This window comes from Carcharhinus amblyrhynchos, chromosome 7 (assembly GCF_965287045.1).
Source record: "Carcharhinus amblyrhynchos chromosome 7, sCarAmb.v2.hapA, whole genome shotgun sequence".
Taxonomy (NCBI): Eukaryota; Metazoa; Chordata; class Chondrichthyes; order Carcharhiniformes; family Carcharhinidae; genus Carcharhinus; species Carcharhinus amblyrhynchos.
Genome location: NC_137330.1, coordinates 36,082,644 through 36,102,506, shown reverse-complemented (window position 1 = coordinate 36,102,506; position 19,863 = coordinate 36,082,644). Strand labels below are relative to the sequence as shown.

Below are 19,863 nucleotides of genomic sequence, written 5' to 3'. Positions count from 1 at the left end.
ACTATTTTTGCACAAATGTGGCACCATATGCAATCTCAGTCTTTCCAGTTTGGCCTCCATTATACAAAATTTCTCATTTCCCACTCAATCGTTTAGGCCTTTGAGTTGCTGTCATCAGCAGCCATACTCCATCCAACATCCCAACACTGCATGGTGCACGTCTATGAACTCTCATGTGGGTTATGATAGCTTTGATGGTACAGAATACCAAAATCCTGAGAAACTTCCTTCTCTGATTCCTTTAGTCTGGAGGACTCTAGCAACATTGAAAGCTGCAGAAATGTGTCATTCTCTGATTTTTCCAACTGTATAATGTTGGAATGTAATCAGTGACAAATTTGTATTGGATATAACGCGTCCATTGGGAACAAGATGTAAGGGTCAGCTGACCCAGTAAGACATGGAACCAATCACACAGTGATGTAATAGTCAGCTGACCAACTGATTCGTTATAAATAAGGAACTATGTAGAATTGTGGGAACTTGGAATGGCCCAAAGCAAGGCCCCAATTTTGGAGGAATGATGTTTCTTTATTATAATACTTTCTTTGACTTATAAGTTGGAGTAAGTTTTGTTGTTGTTTCATTAGCTGCACTTTGAAGAGTTCCTTCTGAAGAAACATAACACAGTTGTTGCTCTGTTCTCAGAAATAAGCTTCAACGGCAGAATCTTTTTGAAAACTGCCAAACAGAAAACAGCACCATTCAGAGAGAACCCTGCTTGTTTCACCCTCCCATAAATTCTTTGGGTTTGGAATTGGCTGACAGAAAGACAGGCTAAAATACCCAACATCACGACAATTAGGTTTCTATTTACTCTTTGCTTCTAATCTATTCATCCCATAGTGACATCTGGTCACACAGGGTTTTCTCAGACTCGAACGGTGTCATAATCAGGAAACTAATTAATCCTCTTTCAGAAAACTTCCAGTTCGCTCTGGTCTTAAAGAGACATCACACAAAAGAAAGTACAGGTTTTTCCTGATAAAAATAGGAAATGGAATAAATGTGCACTTTGGCACAGTGGTTAGCACTGTTGCCTCACAGCACCAGGGACCCTGGTTCAATTCCTGGCTTGGGTCACTGTCTCTGTGGAGTTTGCACATTCTCCCCGTGTCTGCATGGGTTTCCTCCAGGTGCTCCAGTTTCCTCCCACGGTCCAAGGATGTGTGGGTTGGGTGGATTGGCCATGCTAAATTGCCCCTTAGTGTCAGGGGGACCAGCTAGGATAAATGCATGGGGATTCTGGGGATTGGGCCTGGGTGGGATTGTGTTCGGTGTAGACTCGATGGGCTAAATGGCTTCCTTCTGCACTGTAGGGATTCTATGATTCCATTCTATGAAAAACTTTCCCCAAAGTACATCAGTCATCATGCAGAAAATTCAGGCTTTTCCCAATACATGCACAGGTCATCACACACATCTTCAGATTAGTGACAAAGAAAGACAAGGAACAATATAGGATTAAAATGCTTAACTGGAGGGTAGCTAATTTAAGCAAATTGAATAGGGATCTGACCTAGATAGTTGAGCATCAAAATCTGGCAGATAGGAAAGTAGTGGTGCATGGGAAGCCTTTAAAAAGATTATCTGGATAAAGTCTGGGTATATCTCAAAAAGGAAGAAAAAGTAGGGAAACCAAAGCAAGAATTCCCTGATGACAAAGGAGTTGGAGAATAGGATGAAACAGAAAAAGTGGTTGTGTCACTAACATCAGTTTGATACTAAAAGGGTGAATCAGATTGCATATGATAAGTCCAAACAAGAAATTAAAAAAGTAATGAGGGGCGAATTAAGACATGACAAAAATAGATTGGTCGCTAACATAAAAGGGAATTATTGTGTGTACGCATATTAACAGTAAAAGGGCTCCAAGAGGAGCAATAAAGTTGACTAGGGGCCAAAATGCAGATATCATATTGCTGAAGGTAGCAAAGGTTAAAATATGAAAATGTTGACTACAGCTTTCAGTCCTCCTTGGACACAAGAGTGGTACCAAAAGATTGGTGGATTGTAAATGTTACACTATTATAAGAAAAGGGGGAGGAGAAACATGGCAATTACAAGCTAGTCAGTTTGAAATTGGTAATGGGAAGCTTTTGAAAACAATAACCTGAGATGAAATCAATGGCCAGCTAGGCACACATGGATTTAAGAAAATGGAGGTGTAGTGAATGACTGCTTTTCAGTGGGAAGGGAGGATACAGTTTTGCTCCCCATGGTTCCATACTAATTGATTTTTTGTACTCGGGAACACCAGGCACAAATTTTAAATTTGTAAATATTACGAAACTTGAAAGTATAGTTAAACATTGAGAATGCTAGTCAAGAATTTCAAGAGGGCATAGATAAGTTGGTGGAATGAGTAGAAAATGGCAGATGAAACAGCAAATGTGAGATGACTCATTTTGGAAAAAATGAGGAAGCACAATACATGCTAAATAATTTAATTGTAAAGGACATGCAAGGACAGAGAGACCTTGGGGTGTTTGGGCATAACATTTTAAAGGCAACAGGACAGGTTAATAAAGCAAAAAAGGATTTCTAGACATTATAAATAGAGGCAAAAGCAAACTCTTTAAAACAGTAGTTTGGCATAGGTGAAATACATTATGCAATTCTGGGAAACACACATTCAGGAAGAATGTGAAGGCTTTGGACAGGAAACAGAAAGACATTACTAAAATGTTTCCGAAGATGAGGGGTAACAGTTAAGTAAGTAAAACTGGAGAAGCAGAGGTTTCTTTCCTTCGTGTAGAGTGGGAGATTTGAAAGGGGTAGTTAAAATCATGAAGGGTTATATTGAGTGAATAAATAGATGTTTCTGACAGCTGAAGAAAGGCAAATATTTAAGGTGACTGGCAAAACAGAGGTGACAAGATGGAAAACTTGCGCGCAACAATTGATTAGGATTTGAAATGCTCTGCCTGCTACAGTGGTTAAAACAGATTCAATAGTCACCTTCACAGGAGAACTGGATAAATAGTTGAAGGAGAAAAAAAGATTCAGGAGGTATGAGGAAAGAGAGGGAAAGTGCTCTAACTGGATTGCTCTCCAAAGGAGCCAGCACAGGCTCAATGGGTCAAAAGGCCTACTTCGGTGCTACATTATTCTATGCTTCTAGTGTTGGGTGATTGAGAATTGTATGCCAGCTCAAAGTGAGCAATTGGTTTAGTTTCATACCCAATTTCACAGCACCTTAGATAATGCAACATATTCTCAATAAGGATTCACTCCAGATTGGGGCTTACATGCATAGCCCTCAAACTCAAGAAGCAAAACTGCTGTCAAGCAGTTCTTCAAAGAAGCCAACATAAACCCAATGATAATTATTGAACTGTCACAGCAGTATAAGCATTTGTAGAAATGTTTGCAGGTTGTACCACATTCCTTTCTTGACAGGAGAATTGCGTGGAAGCACAAGGGCAATTTGGAATGAAGATGAAAACAAAAAAAAAATCAGGAGGGAATAAATAGAAAAGCCAAAATATATTTTGGAAAAAATACAAAACAATGTGAAGTGCAACCTTAGCATTAAATATAGTTTACAGTATCCAAAACTAATTCAGTGACTCTGAATTGTTAATGCAAACAGCTGAAAATGATTGCAGTGTATGCATGAATAGCATATGCATTTTGGCAGGATTATGTCTGCAAGAATAGGTGCAGTGATCACTCATCTGTGTGCACTTACATTTAACAATTTTCAGCATAATGGGATTGAAACACTGACATGCAGAAAAAGGTAATATATAGATAAAAACATAACCTAATTCAGACAAGTTCAAGAAATTGTGCCAGAATTAGTGCATAGAAATATAGTTTCACTTAATGGACAATAAATATAATTTAAAAATTATAGTATCCATTATAAACAAAAGTTTCCACATACATGGTCATCTGTACATAGAAAAAGCACACTCCTTTTTAAACACTGCAGTTGACCAAAATTGTTCTTGGGGTGTGGAGAGGATTGATAAGGATGTATCTGTGATAATGCTACCTATGAATAGATCTCTAGAGAGTTTTTACTGGACAAACTGTAGTTTTTGTGAAATTGCTTCCAGCTAAAAAATGAAAAGTGCAAAATGAAGAGGTATGTGCAAAATTTGAGGCAGTAACAACAAGGCAAACAACTAGAACAGGGAGAATATTAATTTAAAAAAAAATTAGTCACAAATAGGCTTACATTCTGCACTGTGAAAATCCCCTAGTCACCACTCTTTGGCGCAGAAGGCAGAGAAGGGGATCAGGAAAGGAAGGACAAACGCATAACAGGGTAAGTGAAGGCAAAGATTATAAAAGTGTTTATGCCAAATCATGTTTTATTGATTATTTAATTGATTATTAATACCATTACAGTATTAAGGATATAGTTTAAGTGGCATTAATACTTCAAATTTCTTTCCAACATCATGAAGTAAAAACTGAAAATAAACAAACTTGCTCAGCACCAGGGACCCAGCTTCAATTTCAGCCTTGAATGACCATGTTGAGTTTGCACGTTTCCCCTGTGCCTGCCTGGGGTTCCTCCAGGTGCTCCGGTTTCCTCCCACAGTTCAAAAATGTGCAGGTTAGGTCGATTGGCCTCTTAATGTCCCAAAATGAGGTTAAGGGAATTAGCCATGGTAAATACATGAGGTTACAGGGATAGAACCTGATTAGGATGCTCTATTGTAGAGTCAGTGCAGACTCGACGGGCCAAATGACCTCCTTCTGCACTGCAGGGAGTCTACAATTCTCCTTCGCTGAAATTCAGAAATGTTAAACGGATATTGCTGATGACACTACTGAGAACACACTTTAGAGAAATTGCTTAGCCAGGCACAGCAAGATCTGAATTATCACACATTGTTGAAAGATGAACAATTCTAATTATTGCATCTCTTAATATACAGTTGTGTCATGCATACCTTTCAGCTTCATCACAACTCTCATTGATAAACAAAAAATGAACATAAAATATTATAGGGGCGATTTTCCCGAAAAGTATCAAATTTGCGTAAAAACTGGAGTAAATCCTGCTTTTTTTTTCAGCGGGAGTTTCAAAATGAATCTCCCACACTCTTGTGCCTCAGCATGAATTATGCTGAAAACCAGTGGGTGGGGCCTATTCCCGCTGGAGAGGCAGTGTAGCACTATGTGGGCCACTGCTTGGAGCTGACAGTGTTGGAGGCTGTGGTGCCCAGCAGGGAGCCCAAGAATGACCTCCACTCGAGTCTCCCAGCCCGAAGCACTAGAAAAGCAGCACACTTGGCTGGGAGAACTGCCCCCGTGTGTCTCATGGGATTCACATTAACTTTCAATATGCTTATTTTGTACATATCAAAAGCACTGCATCCATCAAAAAACACAGAAACCATAAGCAGTAGTTAACGTGGATGCAAAGACATTTGCTCATGCCTCAGTAATTCACTGGAATTCTCTGAGGAGGTAACTAAACTGATGGATGAAAGCTAGTCAGAAGACGTAGTACCAAATCTTGTGGAGGTGGCAGGGGTTGCAACTGTCAGCAGAGCAGCATTAATTGCCTTAATTGGCAGTCAGCTTGAAGGCCTTCCCACCACAGAATTAAATGGTGTGTAGGCAAGAAGGTGGTGAGATCCACAATCTGCCATCCTTCCACCTGAATCAATGTCCCTCCATGTAGGAACTTTTTCAGAGGCCAAGTATTAAGCTGGCTTTCACATGAGAGATTTCTCTTCTTAATTATGGTTCAGCTAATACAAAGGACTCAGACAGTAATTCTGGTTGAAGACCTTCTCTATTGCCCAATCTTGGTCCTTGCACATGGGAGAACAAATTCAGGTAGCCCAAATTATTTTAATTGCATCACTTTCAGTTTTACAATTATACAATTTTCAAAAATCATTTGCCTAACTTCTTTGCTCACAGTAAGAAGTCTCACAACACCAGGTTAAAGTCCAATAGATTTATTTGGTAGCAAACGCCACTAGATTTCGGGGCTTTTCCCCTTTGCTCACCCCAGCCAGACGTTATTCGTATGGGTCATTTACCTGGACCAATAACATTTTACTCTGACAGTATGGAAATACATGGACTTTGAAAGTTCTCTCTCACTGTCACCGAGCAACTCCTTATTGTGAAAGTGTATACTCTATTCATTCAACAGTCTGGGAGAATTTGGATGATCTGGAGCCCACACTGATAAGATGAGGTTTTTTTTGCTTCACTCAGCAGCTGTTTGTTTTCAAAGGATTTGGTTCTTCTTACTTAGCATTATCCTATCATTCCTTAGAGCAGTGTGTCATTACCTAGGTGTATGCTTTTAATAAAATATATTTTCAAAAAAAATACATGTTTAAATTCTCTAACAATGGTTATATGTGTTTTTATGCAAACAGTACCTTTGTAACTCTAGGTACTTTGTAATTTTTTAAATACCATATTCACTCTAAATTAATATATTCTAGTCTATTAGTCTTTTGGTCCCAGGTTAACTTGAAATCCCCTCTAACACCCCACCACCAAACTCATATGGGTTAGGGCACAAGGTTCCGTCCACAAATTTAGCTGCATAAAAGTCTTACACATAAAGAAGGGTAGTTCTCACTGAATTAAATGGCAAATAAATTTGACGGGTTGAATACTGACAGTAAGCAGACGATAAATAGAAAAATCACTAGCTGTAGAGTAGCAATTAATGGCGTTCCACAGGGCTCTGATTTGGTTCCCTACTGTTCATACTAATGTTGTAGATGATAATTATAAGATTTGCTGAAAATACAAAGCTATGTGCCATGTAATTAGCACAAGGGACATTGACAAGATTCAAAAGCATCTGTTTCAATTAATTGGGTGGGCTAAAAAAGAGCCAATAGGTTTCACATTGGATAAATCGAGTTGAAATTAGGTGATTTAAATGTGCATACAGAACAATCAGTTTCTAGAGGCAAATATTTAGTTTACTCTCGGCACTGTAAGTGAACAGCAATACCATAGGCATACGACTCTGTTCCAAATTTGTCTATGGGACAGCATCATATGCCAACAATACAGTTGTTTACTTTGTAGTAACTTTCAGAATATAAACCAGATATTAAAATGCAACACATGGAACTTAAAAAGCAGTAAATGTCGGTCACAGACCCACATGGGAAACAGAGGAGTGATTGACAATCACTGAGAGCTTCTAGTCATTATGAAGCCATTATCAAAGGTTAATCAAGAACTAGGATACCTCTCAAAGGCATCTGAAGTGGGAACAAATTATTCAAGCCTTGTGTAGATCATGGGTGAGGCAACAATTGGAACAGTGTGTACAATTTTTGGCACGTTGTCTTTAAATTAACACTGATGTATTGGGATTGTTCAGAGGAATGCAAGTATAATTCTTGAATCTCAGAATTAAGTTATTAAGGCAGACACATTAAGCAGAACTATAAAATGGTAATAAGGCTCAGTTAATGTGTAGGCAGCAGGCTATTTGACATAGGCCGTCAGCTAAGGAAGAACACAAAATGTACAGCTTCAGATAAATCTGAAGGCTGGAAGCATCACTATCCCCAACCCACCTAACCACAGTACTGGATATATGGAATAGATGGCAAAAGCATCTAACACTTTCACAACTGTTTCAAAAAGAAGTAGACAAATATTGTATCTGATTAAGGATAGCACTGAAAATTAAAAATAAGTAGAAAGATATAATCTAATAACCAATGAAACATTAGTTTCAGAGTGACAAGGATGATGGCTGCCAACTGTGGAGTTAGTTTGAAGATCACGAAGATCAGTCATGATCTCATTGAATGGCACAGTGGACTCAATGGGCCAAATAGCCTATTTCAATCCTATGTCTTATTATGGAATAGCTGTAATGTAGGGTGATTTGATATTTTTAAGTTTCACTAGATAACCTTCAGGGTTCTGCTAGAAATTATGCAGAATTTTTGTTCAAAAGATTAAATAAATTAAATAAATGACATCATGTGATGCATTAGCAAAAAGATAATTCATTTTCAATCTCGATAAATTAAAATAATTTAGGTAGCGTGATGGTGTTAAATCTAGAAAATATACTTACTTTGATCAGTGGAGAAGCTCCCAAGGCTATTAAGGCCTTAGCTTGCTGATTCAAGATGTACTGAAAGCCTTCACAAACATACCATTCACAGCCTCGATCTAAGACACAACATGGACACTTGATCAATGTGATAATGGTGCATCATTGGTTAGGTTCTGGTTGAAAATTAATAATTTGCAAGCATAATTGATCACTACTTGCATGAAACCAACAAGACCTATTCGATGAAGAGATATAGCAGTCAGTTGTGTGTGTATGTGATCGAGATTTATTTTTTGCAGCAAGAAGAATAAGATCATACAACTGTAAAATCTAGCATATGCTGCAGCAATAAAGTTAATGTTAATTAAGTTTGCAAATGAACTTTGCAACTAAGTGAAATATAGCACTAATGTGACGCTGATATGCTTTGCAACTTGAGCAGAGAAATGGCAGATGGAGTTTAATCCGGACAAATGTGAGGTGATGCATTTTCCTGTTCCTACCAACCTGCAAGGCCAGTGCTAAAATTCATAGCAGATTCAAATGATTTCATCACATTCACACCAAAGCCTGTATTTCTTTATGACTGCTCCTAGCTGAATCAGAGGCCAGATCCAATTTTCTGGGTGAGGGGCTATTGGATTCTCTGGTTGTGCCATCAGACTTCTGAGAAATTAGCATCTGGTTGATTGTAAATGGAAGCTAATTGGGGAGAGTGAGTAGAAATGGGGAATTGGATTTCAGTCTGCAGTCAGAACAGATGTAAGGGCTCCTGGAAACGGTATTTTTTCAGAACAGGTTAGAATCATAGAGCTTCATAGCAAAGAGAGCCACTTTGGTCCATAATGTCTCCACCAGCCATCAAGCACCCATTTATTCTAATCCCATTTTCGAGTATTTGGTCCGGAGCCTTGAAACTGCGGCATTTCAAGTGCTCATTAAAATGCTGATAAAGTCATAGAGTCATAGGGGTTTACAGCATGGAAACAGGCCTTCAGCCCACCTTGTCCATGCCACCCATTTTTTTTCCCAAAATCCCTAAGCTAGTCCCAATTACCCGCATTTGGTCCATATCCCTCTATATCCACTTTACCCATGTAACTGTCTAAACACTTCTTAAAAAACAAAATTGTACCCGCTCTACTACTACCTCTGGCAGCTTGTTCCAGACACTCACCACCCTCACAAGAAAGTTGCCCCTGGACACTTCTGTATCTCTCCCCTCTCACCTTAAACCTAAGCCCTCTAGTTTTAGACTCCCTACCTTGGGAAAAAATATTGACTTTCTAGATGATCTTTGCCTCTCATTATCTTATAGAGCTCTACAAGATCACCCCTCAGACATCTACGCTCCAGAGAAAAAAGTCCCAGTCTATCAACCCTCTCCTTATAACTCAAATCATCAAGTTCCGGTAGCATCCTAGTAAATCTCATCTGCACTCTTTCTAGTTTAATAATATCCTTTATATAATAGGGTGACCAGAACTGTACACAGTATTCCAAGTGTGGTCTTACTAATGTCTTGTACAGCAAGACGTCCCACTCCTGTATTCAATGTTCTGACTAATATAACCAAGCATGTTAAATGCCTTCTTCACCACTCTGTCCACCTATGACTCTACTTTCAAGGAGCTTTGAACATGTAGCCATAGATCTCTTTGTTCCAAAACTCTCCCCAGCACCCTACCATTAACTGAGTAAGTCCTGCCCTTGTTCAATCTACCAAAACGCATCATCTCGTATTTATCTAAATTAAACTCCATCTGCCATTCATCAGCCCAATTGATTACGATCCCGTTGCAATCCGAGATAATCTTCTTCACTGTGCACTATGCCACCAATCTTAGTGTCATCCGCAAACTTACTAACCATGCCTCCTATATTCTCATCCAAATCATTAATATAAATGACAAATAACAGTGGACCCAGCACCGATCCCTGAGGCACACCACTGGTCTCAGGTCTCCAGTTTTAAAAACAACCCTCTCCAACTCATCAAGCCAGTTTTGTATCCATTTAGCTACCTTACCCTGGATCCCATGAGGTTTCACCTTATGTAATGACCTACTATGCGGAACCTTGTCCAAAACCTTGCTAAGATCCATCCATCCAAATCAATTGCACTGTCCTCATCTACCTTCTTCATAACCCTTTCAAAAAAATTAAGTCAAATTTGAGAGACATGATTTCCCACTTACAAAGCCATGCTGACTGTCTCTAATCAGTCCTTGCGTCTCTAAATGTCTGTAGATCCCGTCTCTCAAAATACCTTCCAACAACTTACTGACCACTAACATGAAGCTCACTGGCTTGTAGTTCCTAAGCTTTTCCCTACAGACCTTTTTAAACAAAGGCATAACATTTGCCATCCTCCAATCTTTAGGCACCTCACCTGCAACTATCGATGATACAAATATCTCTGCTAGGGGACCCACAATTTCCTCCCTAGCTTCCCACAATGTCTTGGGATACATTTCATCAGGTCCCGGGGATTTATCTACCTTGATGCGCTTTAAGACTTTCAGCACCTCCTTCTCTGTAATGTACACTCCTCAAGACATCACTATTTATGTCCCCAAGTTGCCTAACATCCATGTTTTTCTCAACATAAATACTGATGAGAAATATTCATTTAGGATTTCACCCATCTCTTGTGGATCTGCACATAGATGACCTTGCTGATCCTTAAGAGGCCCTATTCTCTCCCTAGTTATTGTTTTGCCCCTGATGTATTTGTAGAAGCTCTTTGGGTTCTCCTTTGCCGCATCTGCCAAAGCAATCTTGTCCCCTTTTTGCCTTCCTGATTTCTCTCTTAACACAACTCCTATATCCTCTTCAAGGGATCCACTTGATCTCAGCTGCCTATGCATGTCATATGCCTCCTTCCTCTTCTTGATCTGGGCCTCAATATCTTGAGTCATCCAATGTTCTCTACTTCTACCAGCCTTGCCCTTCACTCTAAGAGGAATGTGCTTATCCTGAACCCTAGTTAACACACTTTTGAAAGCCTCCCACTTACCAGACGTCCCTTTACCTTCCCACATGTCCTTTTGCCTTCCCACAGACTCCCCAAATTAACTTTTGACAGTTTCTGCCTGATACCATCAAAATTGGCCTTGCCCCAATTTAGAATTTTAACTTTTGGGCCAGGCCTATCATTCTCCATAGTTACCTTAAAACTAATTATGGTCACTAGTCCCAAAATGATCCCTCACTAACACATCTGTCACTTGCCCTTCTTTATTTCCCAAGAGGAGGTCAAGTTTTGCCCTCTCTCTAATCCGGCCATCCACATACTGAATGAGAAATTTCTCCCGAATACACTAAACAAATTTCTCTCCATTCAATTCTCTAATCTATGACTCTCCCAGTCAATGTTGGGAAAGTTAAAATTCCCTACTATTACCACCCTATTTTCTTGGAGCTATCTGCAATCTCCTTACATATTTGCTCCTCAATTTCCTGCTGACTATTTGGGGGCCTATAGTACTACCCTATCAAAATGATTTCCCCCTTCTTATTTCTCAGTTCTACCCATTTCAACTCAGTGACCGTACCCTCGGATACATCCTCTCTCGCTACTGCTGTGATGTTTTCCCTAATCAAAAGTGCAACTCCTCCTCCTCTCCTACCCCCGTTCTACCTTTTGTATAGTATCTGTACCCTGGAACATTGAGCTGCCAGTGCTGTCCCCCCCTTGGCCATGTTTCAGTAATTCCTATAATATTCCAGTCCCATGTACCCATCTATCCCCTCAGTTCATCTGCCTTGCCTGTCAAGCCTTTTGCAATGAAATAAATGCAGTTTAATCTGGACTTCTCTTGCTCTCTGCTCTGCTTTTGCCTGATCCGTCTGGTACTAGGATTACTGACACTGCCTTTACTACTTAATGTGCTCTCTTTAACTTCTGTGCTGTCAACAACCTTCTCTTCTGTCTCCCTACTGCTTTGGGTCCCACCCCACTGCCAAACTAGTTTAAATCCTCCCGAGTGGCTCTAGCAAAACTTCCTGCTGGGGTATTTGTCCCCCACCAATTAAGGCGTAACCCGTCCCTCTTGAACAGGTCACCCCTTCCCCAGAAGAGATCCCAATGATCCAAAAATCTAAATCCCTGTCCTCTGCACCAGCTCTCAAGCCACACATTCATCTGCCTAGTCCTCCTACTCCTACTCTCACTAGCACGTGATACCAGTAGTAGTCCACAAATTAGTACCTTCAACTTTCTGTACTTTAGCCTTCTGCCCAACTCTCTATATTCACACTTCGGATCTCATCCTTTTTCCTACTCATGTCGTTAGTACCAATATATACAACGGCCTTGGCTGCTCACCCTTCTCCTTAAGAATGTCCTGCAACCACTCAGAGACGTCCTCGATCCTGGCACCAGGGAAGCAACACATCATCCTGGAATCTCGATCGTGGTCACAGAAACACCTGTCTGTGTCTCTAACTAACAAGTCCCCTATTACTACGGCTCGCCTGCTCTTTGGCCGACCCTGCTCTGCAGCAGAATCAGGTGTGGTGCCTCAGGCCTGGCTGCTATTTGTGTCTTCTCCTGACAAGTTAGGCCCCTCAACAGTATCCAAAACAGTATACTTGTTTGAAAGGGAAATAGCTTTGGCTGGTAGGATTAAGGAAAATCCAAAGGCATTTTATTCCTATATTAGAGGCAAGAGAGTAGTTAGAGGGAAAATTGGTCCTCTTAGGGACAAGAGTGGAGAGTTGTGTATTGAGTCGGAGGGAATAGGGGAGCTCCTGAATGAATACTTTGCGTCGGTATTCACGAAGGAGAGGGGTTCGGAATCGTGCGGTCTCTTGGAGGGAGCAGAGGTTCAGTTGCAGGATATAGTTATTACGAGAGAGGAAGTGCTAGGGCTTTTAGGTAGCGTAAGGACGGATAAAGCTCCGGGGCCTGATGGTATTTATCCCAGGCTGCTTAGGGAGGCGAAAGATGAAATTGCTGGGCCTCTGGCGCACATCTTTGTCTCTTCTTTGGACACAGGTGAGGTCCCAGAAGACTGGAGGGTAGCAAATGTGGTCCCGTTGTTCAATAAAGGTAGTAGGGATAACCCTGGGAATTATAGACCGGTGAGTTTGACGTCGGTGGTAGGGAAGTTAATGGAAAAAATACTTAGGGGTAGGATGTATGAGCATTTGGAGCGTTGCGATCTGATTAGGGATACGCAACATGGCTTTGTTAGAGGGAGGTCTTGCCTTACGAATCTGGTGGAATTCTTTGAGGAGGTGACAAAAACGGTTGACGATGGGAGAGCCGTTGATGTCATCTATATGGATTTCAGTAAGGCGTTTGACAAAGTCCCTCACGGTAGGCTGGTAGAAAAGGTTAAGGCGCATGGGATACGAGGCCAGGTAGCTAGATGAATTGAGAACTGGTTGGGAAATAGGAGACAGAGGGTAGTTGTGGAGGGGACCTTGTCGGGCTGGAGGCCAGTGACCAGTGGTGTGCCGCAGGGCTCAGTACTGGGACCTCTCCTCTTTGTAGTCTACATAAATGACTTGGAAGAGGGCGTAGGTGGTGTGATCAGCAAGTTTGCTGATGACACCAAGATGGCAGGGTTGGCGGGTACGGAACTGGATTGTCAGGTGATACAACAGGATATAGATAGGTTGGTGCAGTGGACAGATAGGTGGCAGATGGCATTTAATCCTGACAAATGCGAGGTGATGCATTTTGGACGGAATAATGCAGAGAGGAGCTATGTGATAAAAGGTAGGCCGATTAGGAGTATAGACATACAGAGAGACCTGGGAGTGCAGGTTCACAAATCCATGAAGGTTGCGTCACAAGTGGAGAAGGTTGTTAGGAAGGCTTATGGGATGTTAGCCTTTATAGGAAGGGGCATAGAGTATAAAAGCTGCCGTCTAATGCTTCAGTTGTACAGAACGTTGGTTAGACCGCATTTGGAGTACTGCGTCCAGTTCTGGTCGCCTTACTACCGGAAGGACGTGGAGTCTCTGGAAAGGGTGCAGAGGAGGTTTACCAGGATGTTGCCTGGCATGGGGGGACTGGGTTACGAGGAGAGGTTGAAGAAACTGGGACTATTCTCCTTGGAAAGACGGAGATTGAGAGGGGACATGATAGAAGTATATAAGATACTGAAGGGAATAGATAGAGTTAATAGTGAGAGACTGCTCCCTAGACTGGGTACGAACACGAGAGGTCATCATTTAAGGGTGAGGGGGGAGAGGTATAATTTGGAGGTGAGAAGAAGGTTCTTTACGCAGAGAGTTGTGGGGGTCTGGAACGCGCTACCGAGTAGGGTGGTGGAGGCAGGAACGTTGGACTCGTTTAAGATGCAGTTAGATAGGCACATGAGTGAAACAAGAATGGAGGGATATGGTAGGGGCTATTAAATAGGGTTAAACCTCGGGAGACACCGGAAAGGCAGGCTGTAAAAGTAATATTTTGTCTTTATTCCACAGGTGGAGGTCCACCACGTGTCAAACGAGGGGCATGCACACGGCGGGTCGTGCGTGGGCTGCTCTTGGAAGTTCCAGGAGTGGCCTAGTACTTCATGTCGGTGTGTGTGCTTGATCCTGGACCGGTAGACGGGCGCCGCAACAGCTCAGTGACTAGCACTGCTGGCTGTGCAGACATATGGATTTGGGCCTCTGTCTGTGGGAGTTTGCGCATTCTCCCTGTGGTTGCGTGGGTTTCCTCCGGGCGCTCCGGTTTCCTCCCACACCCCAAAGATGTGCTCTTAGGCTAATCGGTTTTTACCAAATTGACACTATTTCTTCCCTGAATCTGACTGAGTAGGGTTCCATTCGTAGACATGCAGGGTAGAATAGGTGTAGGGTGATGCGGCGGCGTGGGCTCGTTGGGCCGAAGGGCCTGTTTCCCGTGCTGGGTTGTTCTTTGTTCTTTGTAGCCACAAAAGGCTCCTGCACCAGCTGCCTGCCTCTCCTGGCGGTCACCCATCTACCTGACAGAACCTACGGTGTGACAACCCCCCTGTAACTAGTGTCTATCACACTTTCTGCCCCCTGGATGCTCTGCAGTACATCCACCTGCCGCTCCAACCGAACAATGTGGTCTGTGAGGAGATGCAACCGGACACACTTCCTGCAGACAAAGACTAGATTGCTCCCTAATTTCCCACTTCTTAAATGTTATGAGGGTTTATGCTGCTATCATTCTTTCAGGCAGCAAGTTTCAGGTTCCTACCACCCTCTGGGTGAATAGTTCTTCCTCAAATCCCTTCTAAGTCTCCTGCCCTTACCTTAAATTTATGTCCCTTGGTATTGACCCCTCTACGAAGGGGAAAACTTTCTTCCTATCTCTCCTATCAATGGCCTTCATAATTTTGTACACCTCAAATCAGGTTTCCTCCCTCAGCCTTCTCTGCTCCAAGGAAAACAAACACAGCCAACCATCTTCTCTCCATTGCTGAAAAGTTCCAGCCCAGGCAACATCCTTGTGAATCTTCCCTACACACTTCCTCATGCAATCAGAAATAGAGGTTCTGAAAAGCTGTGAATGGCTCAGGGATGCTGAGGAGTTGAATGATGTTTATGAGAGCTGACCATCGTGTATCATGGTGCTATTGAGTGGTCGGATTAACGGGCAAGCTACACCATCATGTTTGTTGTGACTGGAGTGAAGGGGCTTCTGAAGAAGTGTGCTTTGTTGGTGGTAATCCAATCCATGGAACTTGGATGGGTAATGTAATTGTTGGAGACTTCTTGATGATCAAATCCTACATGTCAAAGAGTAATTGAACTCTACCTGAGAACTGGGAAAGACTTTGGGATTGCATATTGTGCTATATATTTGATAATAGGGTTAGCTGAGAAATTTGACAGATCTACCCTTGTTGTGTCAGCTTTTTGAAGTGCAATTTATAGTTTCTGCTGAATGCAATTTGCCTGTTAATTCACATTTACTTCAGGTTGATTTTGGTTTGATTGCTACAGTAAAGGTTTTAGAAAGTGAAATCTTGGAATCATTCAGAAAGGTTGGTTCTTTTGCGTTATTGGACCAACAGAGATTGTTACACTGAGAAACAAAGTTCTGGGAATGTAAAGAGGTTTTCTACATCTAAAAAGAGACCAGTTAGCATTTCAGGTGTTGACCATTTGTCAATAAAAACCCAAAATGCCAACATGTTTCAACTCTTTTTCAGAAATGATCATGAATAAAGAATCTGTACTGTGTTTCTGTCACCGCTAATTTTAATAGATGCACTGGTCATGATTTTCAAAATTCCCTAAGTTTTTAGGAGGCTTGAGCAAAGCAGTCAGCAAATGTAACATCACCATTCAAGAAAGGAGAGAGAAAGAGAGTAAAGAGGGAACTCTGGGTCAATTAGCCTGAAAGTCATTGTGAGGAAAATGCTACAATTTATTACTAGCACTTCAGGAAATCATTGTATGATGAGAGTCAAACGTCGTTTTATGAAAAGTAAACTGTGTTTGACAATTATAATTTTTTGAGGATCTAATTAGAAGGGTAGATAGAGCCAGAAGATGTTGAATACTTGAACTTTCAAAAGGCTTTCAATAAGGTGCCACACAAAAGGGTTGATATGCAAGATAAGAGCTCATTGAGTTGCTGATGTATTAGTGTGGCTGGAGGAATGGTTCATAGACAGGAAGCAGAGAATAAGGATAAATAAGTCATTTTCAACTTGGCAGAATGTAACTAGCATGGTACTGCCAGGGTCTCTGCTGGGACCTCAGCTATTTATGGATCTGTAACAATGACTTTAGGTAAAGATTCCGAGAGTAATGTATCCAGGTTTACTGATAATACAAAACTAGGTGAAAATGTAAGCAGTGAGTTGCCAACAAGATGGCAGATGACTTATAATGTGGAGAAGTGTGAGATCAGTCACTTCAGAAGTAAGAACAGAAAGACAATATTTCCTGACAGATGTGAAAGTTGTAAATGTTCAGAGAGACTAGGGTGCATTCATACAAGGAACGCAGTTTCCAAAGCACGCTATTAGGAAAACAAATGGCATCCGAACGCAAAATATTGCAGATGATGGAAATCTGAAATTAAAAACACAGAGGGAAAAACACAGTTAATGTTTAGGTCCGTGGCTTGTTCTGATAAAAGGTCAGAGACCTAAAGCATGAACTATGTTTCGCACTCTCCACAGATACTGCCAGACCTGTAGCGTTTTCCAGCATTTTCTGTTTTTATTTCAGATTTCCATCTCCTCCAATATTTTGCGTTCAAATGCCATTTGTTTTTCTAATAGTTTGCTTTGGAAACTGCATTCCTTGTATGAGTGCACCCTAGTTTCTCTGAACATTTACAAGTTTCGTATCTGTCAGGAAATATTCTGTCTTTCTGTTCTTACTACTGTAGTAATTGACCTCACACTTCCCCACATTGTACGTCATCTGTCACCTTGTTGCCCACTTACTGCTTACATTTTCACCCAGTTTTGTATTATCAGCAAACCTGGATACATTACTCTCAGAGCCTTCATTTAAAGTCACTGTTAAAAATCATAAATACAGTTTGCCTACCGCCACAACAAGTCCACAGCAGATGCCATTTCCCTGGCCTTGCACTCAATCCTGGAACACGTAGATAACAAGGACACCTATGTCAGACTCCTTATTTGTTGACTACAGCTCAGCCTTCAACACCATTAGTCCCAGGAAATCATCTCCAAATTCCATGACCTGAGCCTCGGCACCACTCTGTGACTAGATCCTGAACTTCCTAACTCACAGACCACAATCAGTAAGGCTAGGCAACAACATCTCCTCCACGATCATCCTCAACACTGGTGCCCCACAAGGCTGTGTTCTCAGCCCCTACTCTACTCCTTATATGCCTGTGACTGTGTGGCCAAATTCCCCTCCAATTCGATTTTCAAATTTGCTGACATACCACCGTACTGGGTCAGATCTCAAACAACAACGAGACAGAGCACAGGAATGAGATAGAGAATCAGGTGAACTGCCGGCAACAGTAATCACTCCCTCAATGTCAACAAAACAAAGGAGATTGTCATTGACTTTGGAAACGTAAAGGAGAACATGCCCCTGTCTACATCAATGGGGACGAAGCAGAAAGGGTTGACAGCTTCAGGTTTTTAGGTGTCCAGATCACTAACAACGTGTCCTGGTCCCCACATGCTGACACTATAGTTAAGAAAGCCCACCAACGCTTCTACTTTCTCAGAAGAGTAAGGAAATTTGGCATGTCAGCTATGACTCTCACCAACTTTTATGGATGCACCATAGAAAGCATTCATAGCTTGGTATGACTCCTGCGCTGCTCAAGACCGCGAGGAACTACAAAAGGTCATGAATATAGTCCAATTCATCATGCAAACCAGTCTCCCATCAATCTACTCTGTCAACACTTCCCGCTGGCTCGACAAAGCAGCCAGCATAATTAAGAACCTCATGCACCCCACCTTCTTCCTTCGGGAAAAAGATGCACAAATCTGAGGTCACATACCAACTGACTCAAGAACAGCTTCTTCCCTGCTGCTGTCAGACTTTTGAGTGGACTGACCTTGCATTAAGTTGATCTTTCTCTACACCCTAGCCATGATTGTAACACTACATTTTGCACTCTCATTTCCTTCTCTACGAACAGTATGTTTTGCCTGCATAGCACGCAAGAAACAATATTTTTCACTGTATGTTAGTACATGTGACAAAATAAATCAAATCAAAGCAAATCAAATAAATAGCTGACGCCCCAGCAGAGACCCTGACAGTACCATGCTAGTTCCATTCTGCCAAGTTGAAAATGCCTTACTTATCCTTATTCTCTGCTTCCTGTCTATGAACCATTCCTCCAGCCACATTAATACATCAGCAGCTCCATGAGCTCTTATCTTGCATATCAACCCTTTTGCATGGCACCCTATTGAAAGCTTTTTGAAAGTTCAAGTATTCTACATTTACCGGCTCACCTTTATTTACTCTTCTAATTAGATCTTCAAAAAATTATAATAAAAATTTGTCAAACAGTTTACTTTTCATAAAACAACGTTTGACTACCTGATCATACAATGATTTCCTGAAGTGCTAGTAATAGATTGTAGTATTTTCCTCACAACAGTTTTCAGGCTAATTGACCCAGAGTTCCCTCTTTACTCTCTCTCCCTCTCCCTCCTTTCTTGAATGGTGATATTACATTTGCTGACTGCTTTGCTCAGACCCTTCTAAAAACTAGGGAATTTTGAAAATTCATGACCAGTGCATCTATTAAAATTAGTGGTAAAAAAAACAGAACATGACAGAGACGCAGTGCAGATTCTTCATTCATGATCATTTCTGAAAAAGAGTTGAAACCGGTTGCCATTTTGGGTTTTTAATTGACGAGTGGTCAACACCTAAAATGTTAATTTTAGATGTAGAAAGTTTTTTTTTTAACATTCACAGAATTTTGTTTCCGAGTGTAACAATCGCCGTTTTCTGTTTTTATTTTAAGGAAAATGGCATTACAAGAGAAATGAGAGTAAGGAGTAAGGCATTCTTGCTATTGTTTAAGGTTCTGGTGAGACGACAACTGCTGGACTGTGTGCAGTTTTGGTATCCTGAAGGATATACTTGCCTTAAAGGCCAAATTGTGAAAGTTCACTAGGTTAATTCCTGGGATGAGAAGGTTGTCTGGACTGAGTGGATTGGGTCTATATTCTTTGGAGTTTAGAAGAATGAGGTGATCCTATTGAAACATACAATATTCTGCAAGGGCTTCACAGGGTGAACACAGATTGGTTCCTCTGAATGGTGAATCTCAAACACGGGGGCACAGTCTCAAGATATGGGGTCAATTATTTAGAACCGAGATGAGGAGAAATTTCTTCACCCTGAAGGTTATGAACCTTTGG

General features: G+C 41.3%; 1 protein-coding gene across 1 annotated transcript in view; it reads right to left on the bottom strand.

The window, feature by feature from the left end:
* taf1b (TATA box binding protein (Tbp)-associated factor, RNA polymerase I, B) overlaps positions 1-19,863 on the bottom strand; it is a 77,610-nt gene that overhangs the window by 40,666 nt on the left and 17,081 nt on the right. The window contains exon 4 of the mRNA XM_080192143.1: positions 8,048-8,145. Within this exon, the coding sequence (XP_080048269.1) occupies positions 8,048-8,145 (98 nt within the window). The remainder of the gene's footprint in view (positions 1-8,047; positions 8,146-19,863) is intronic.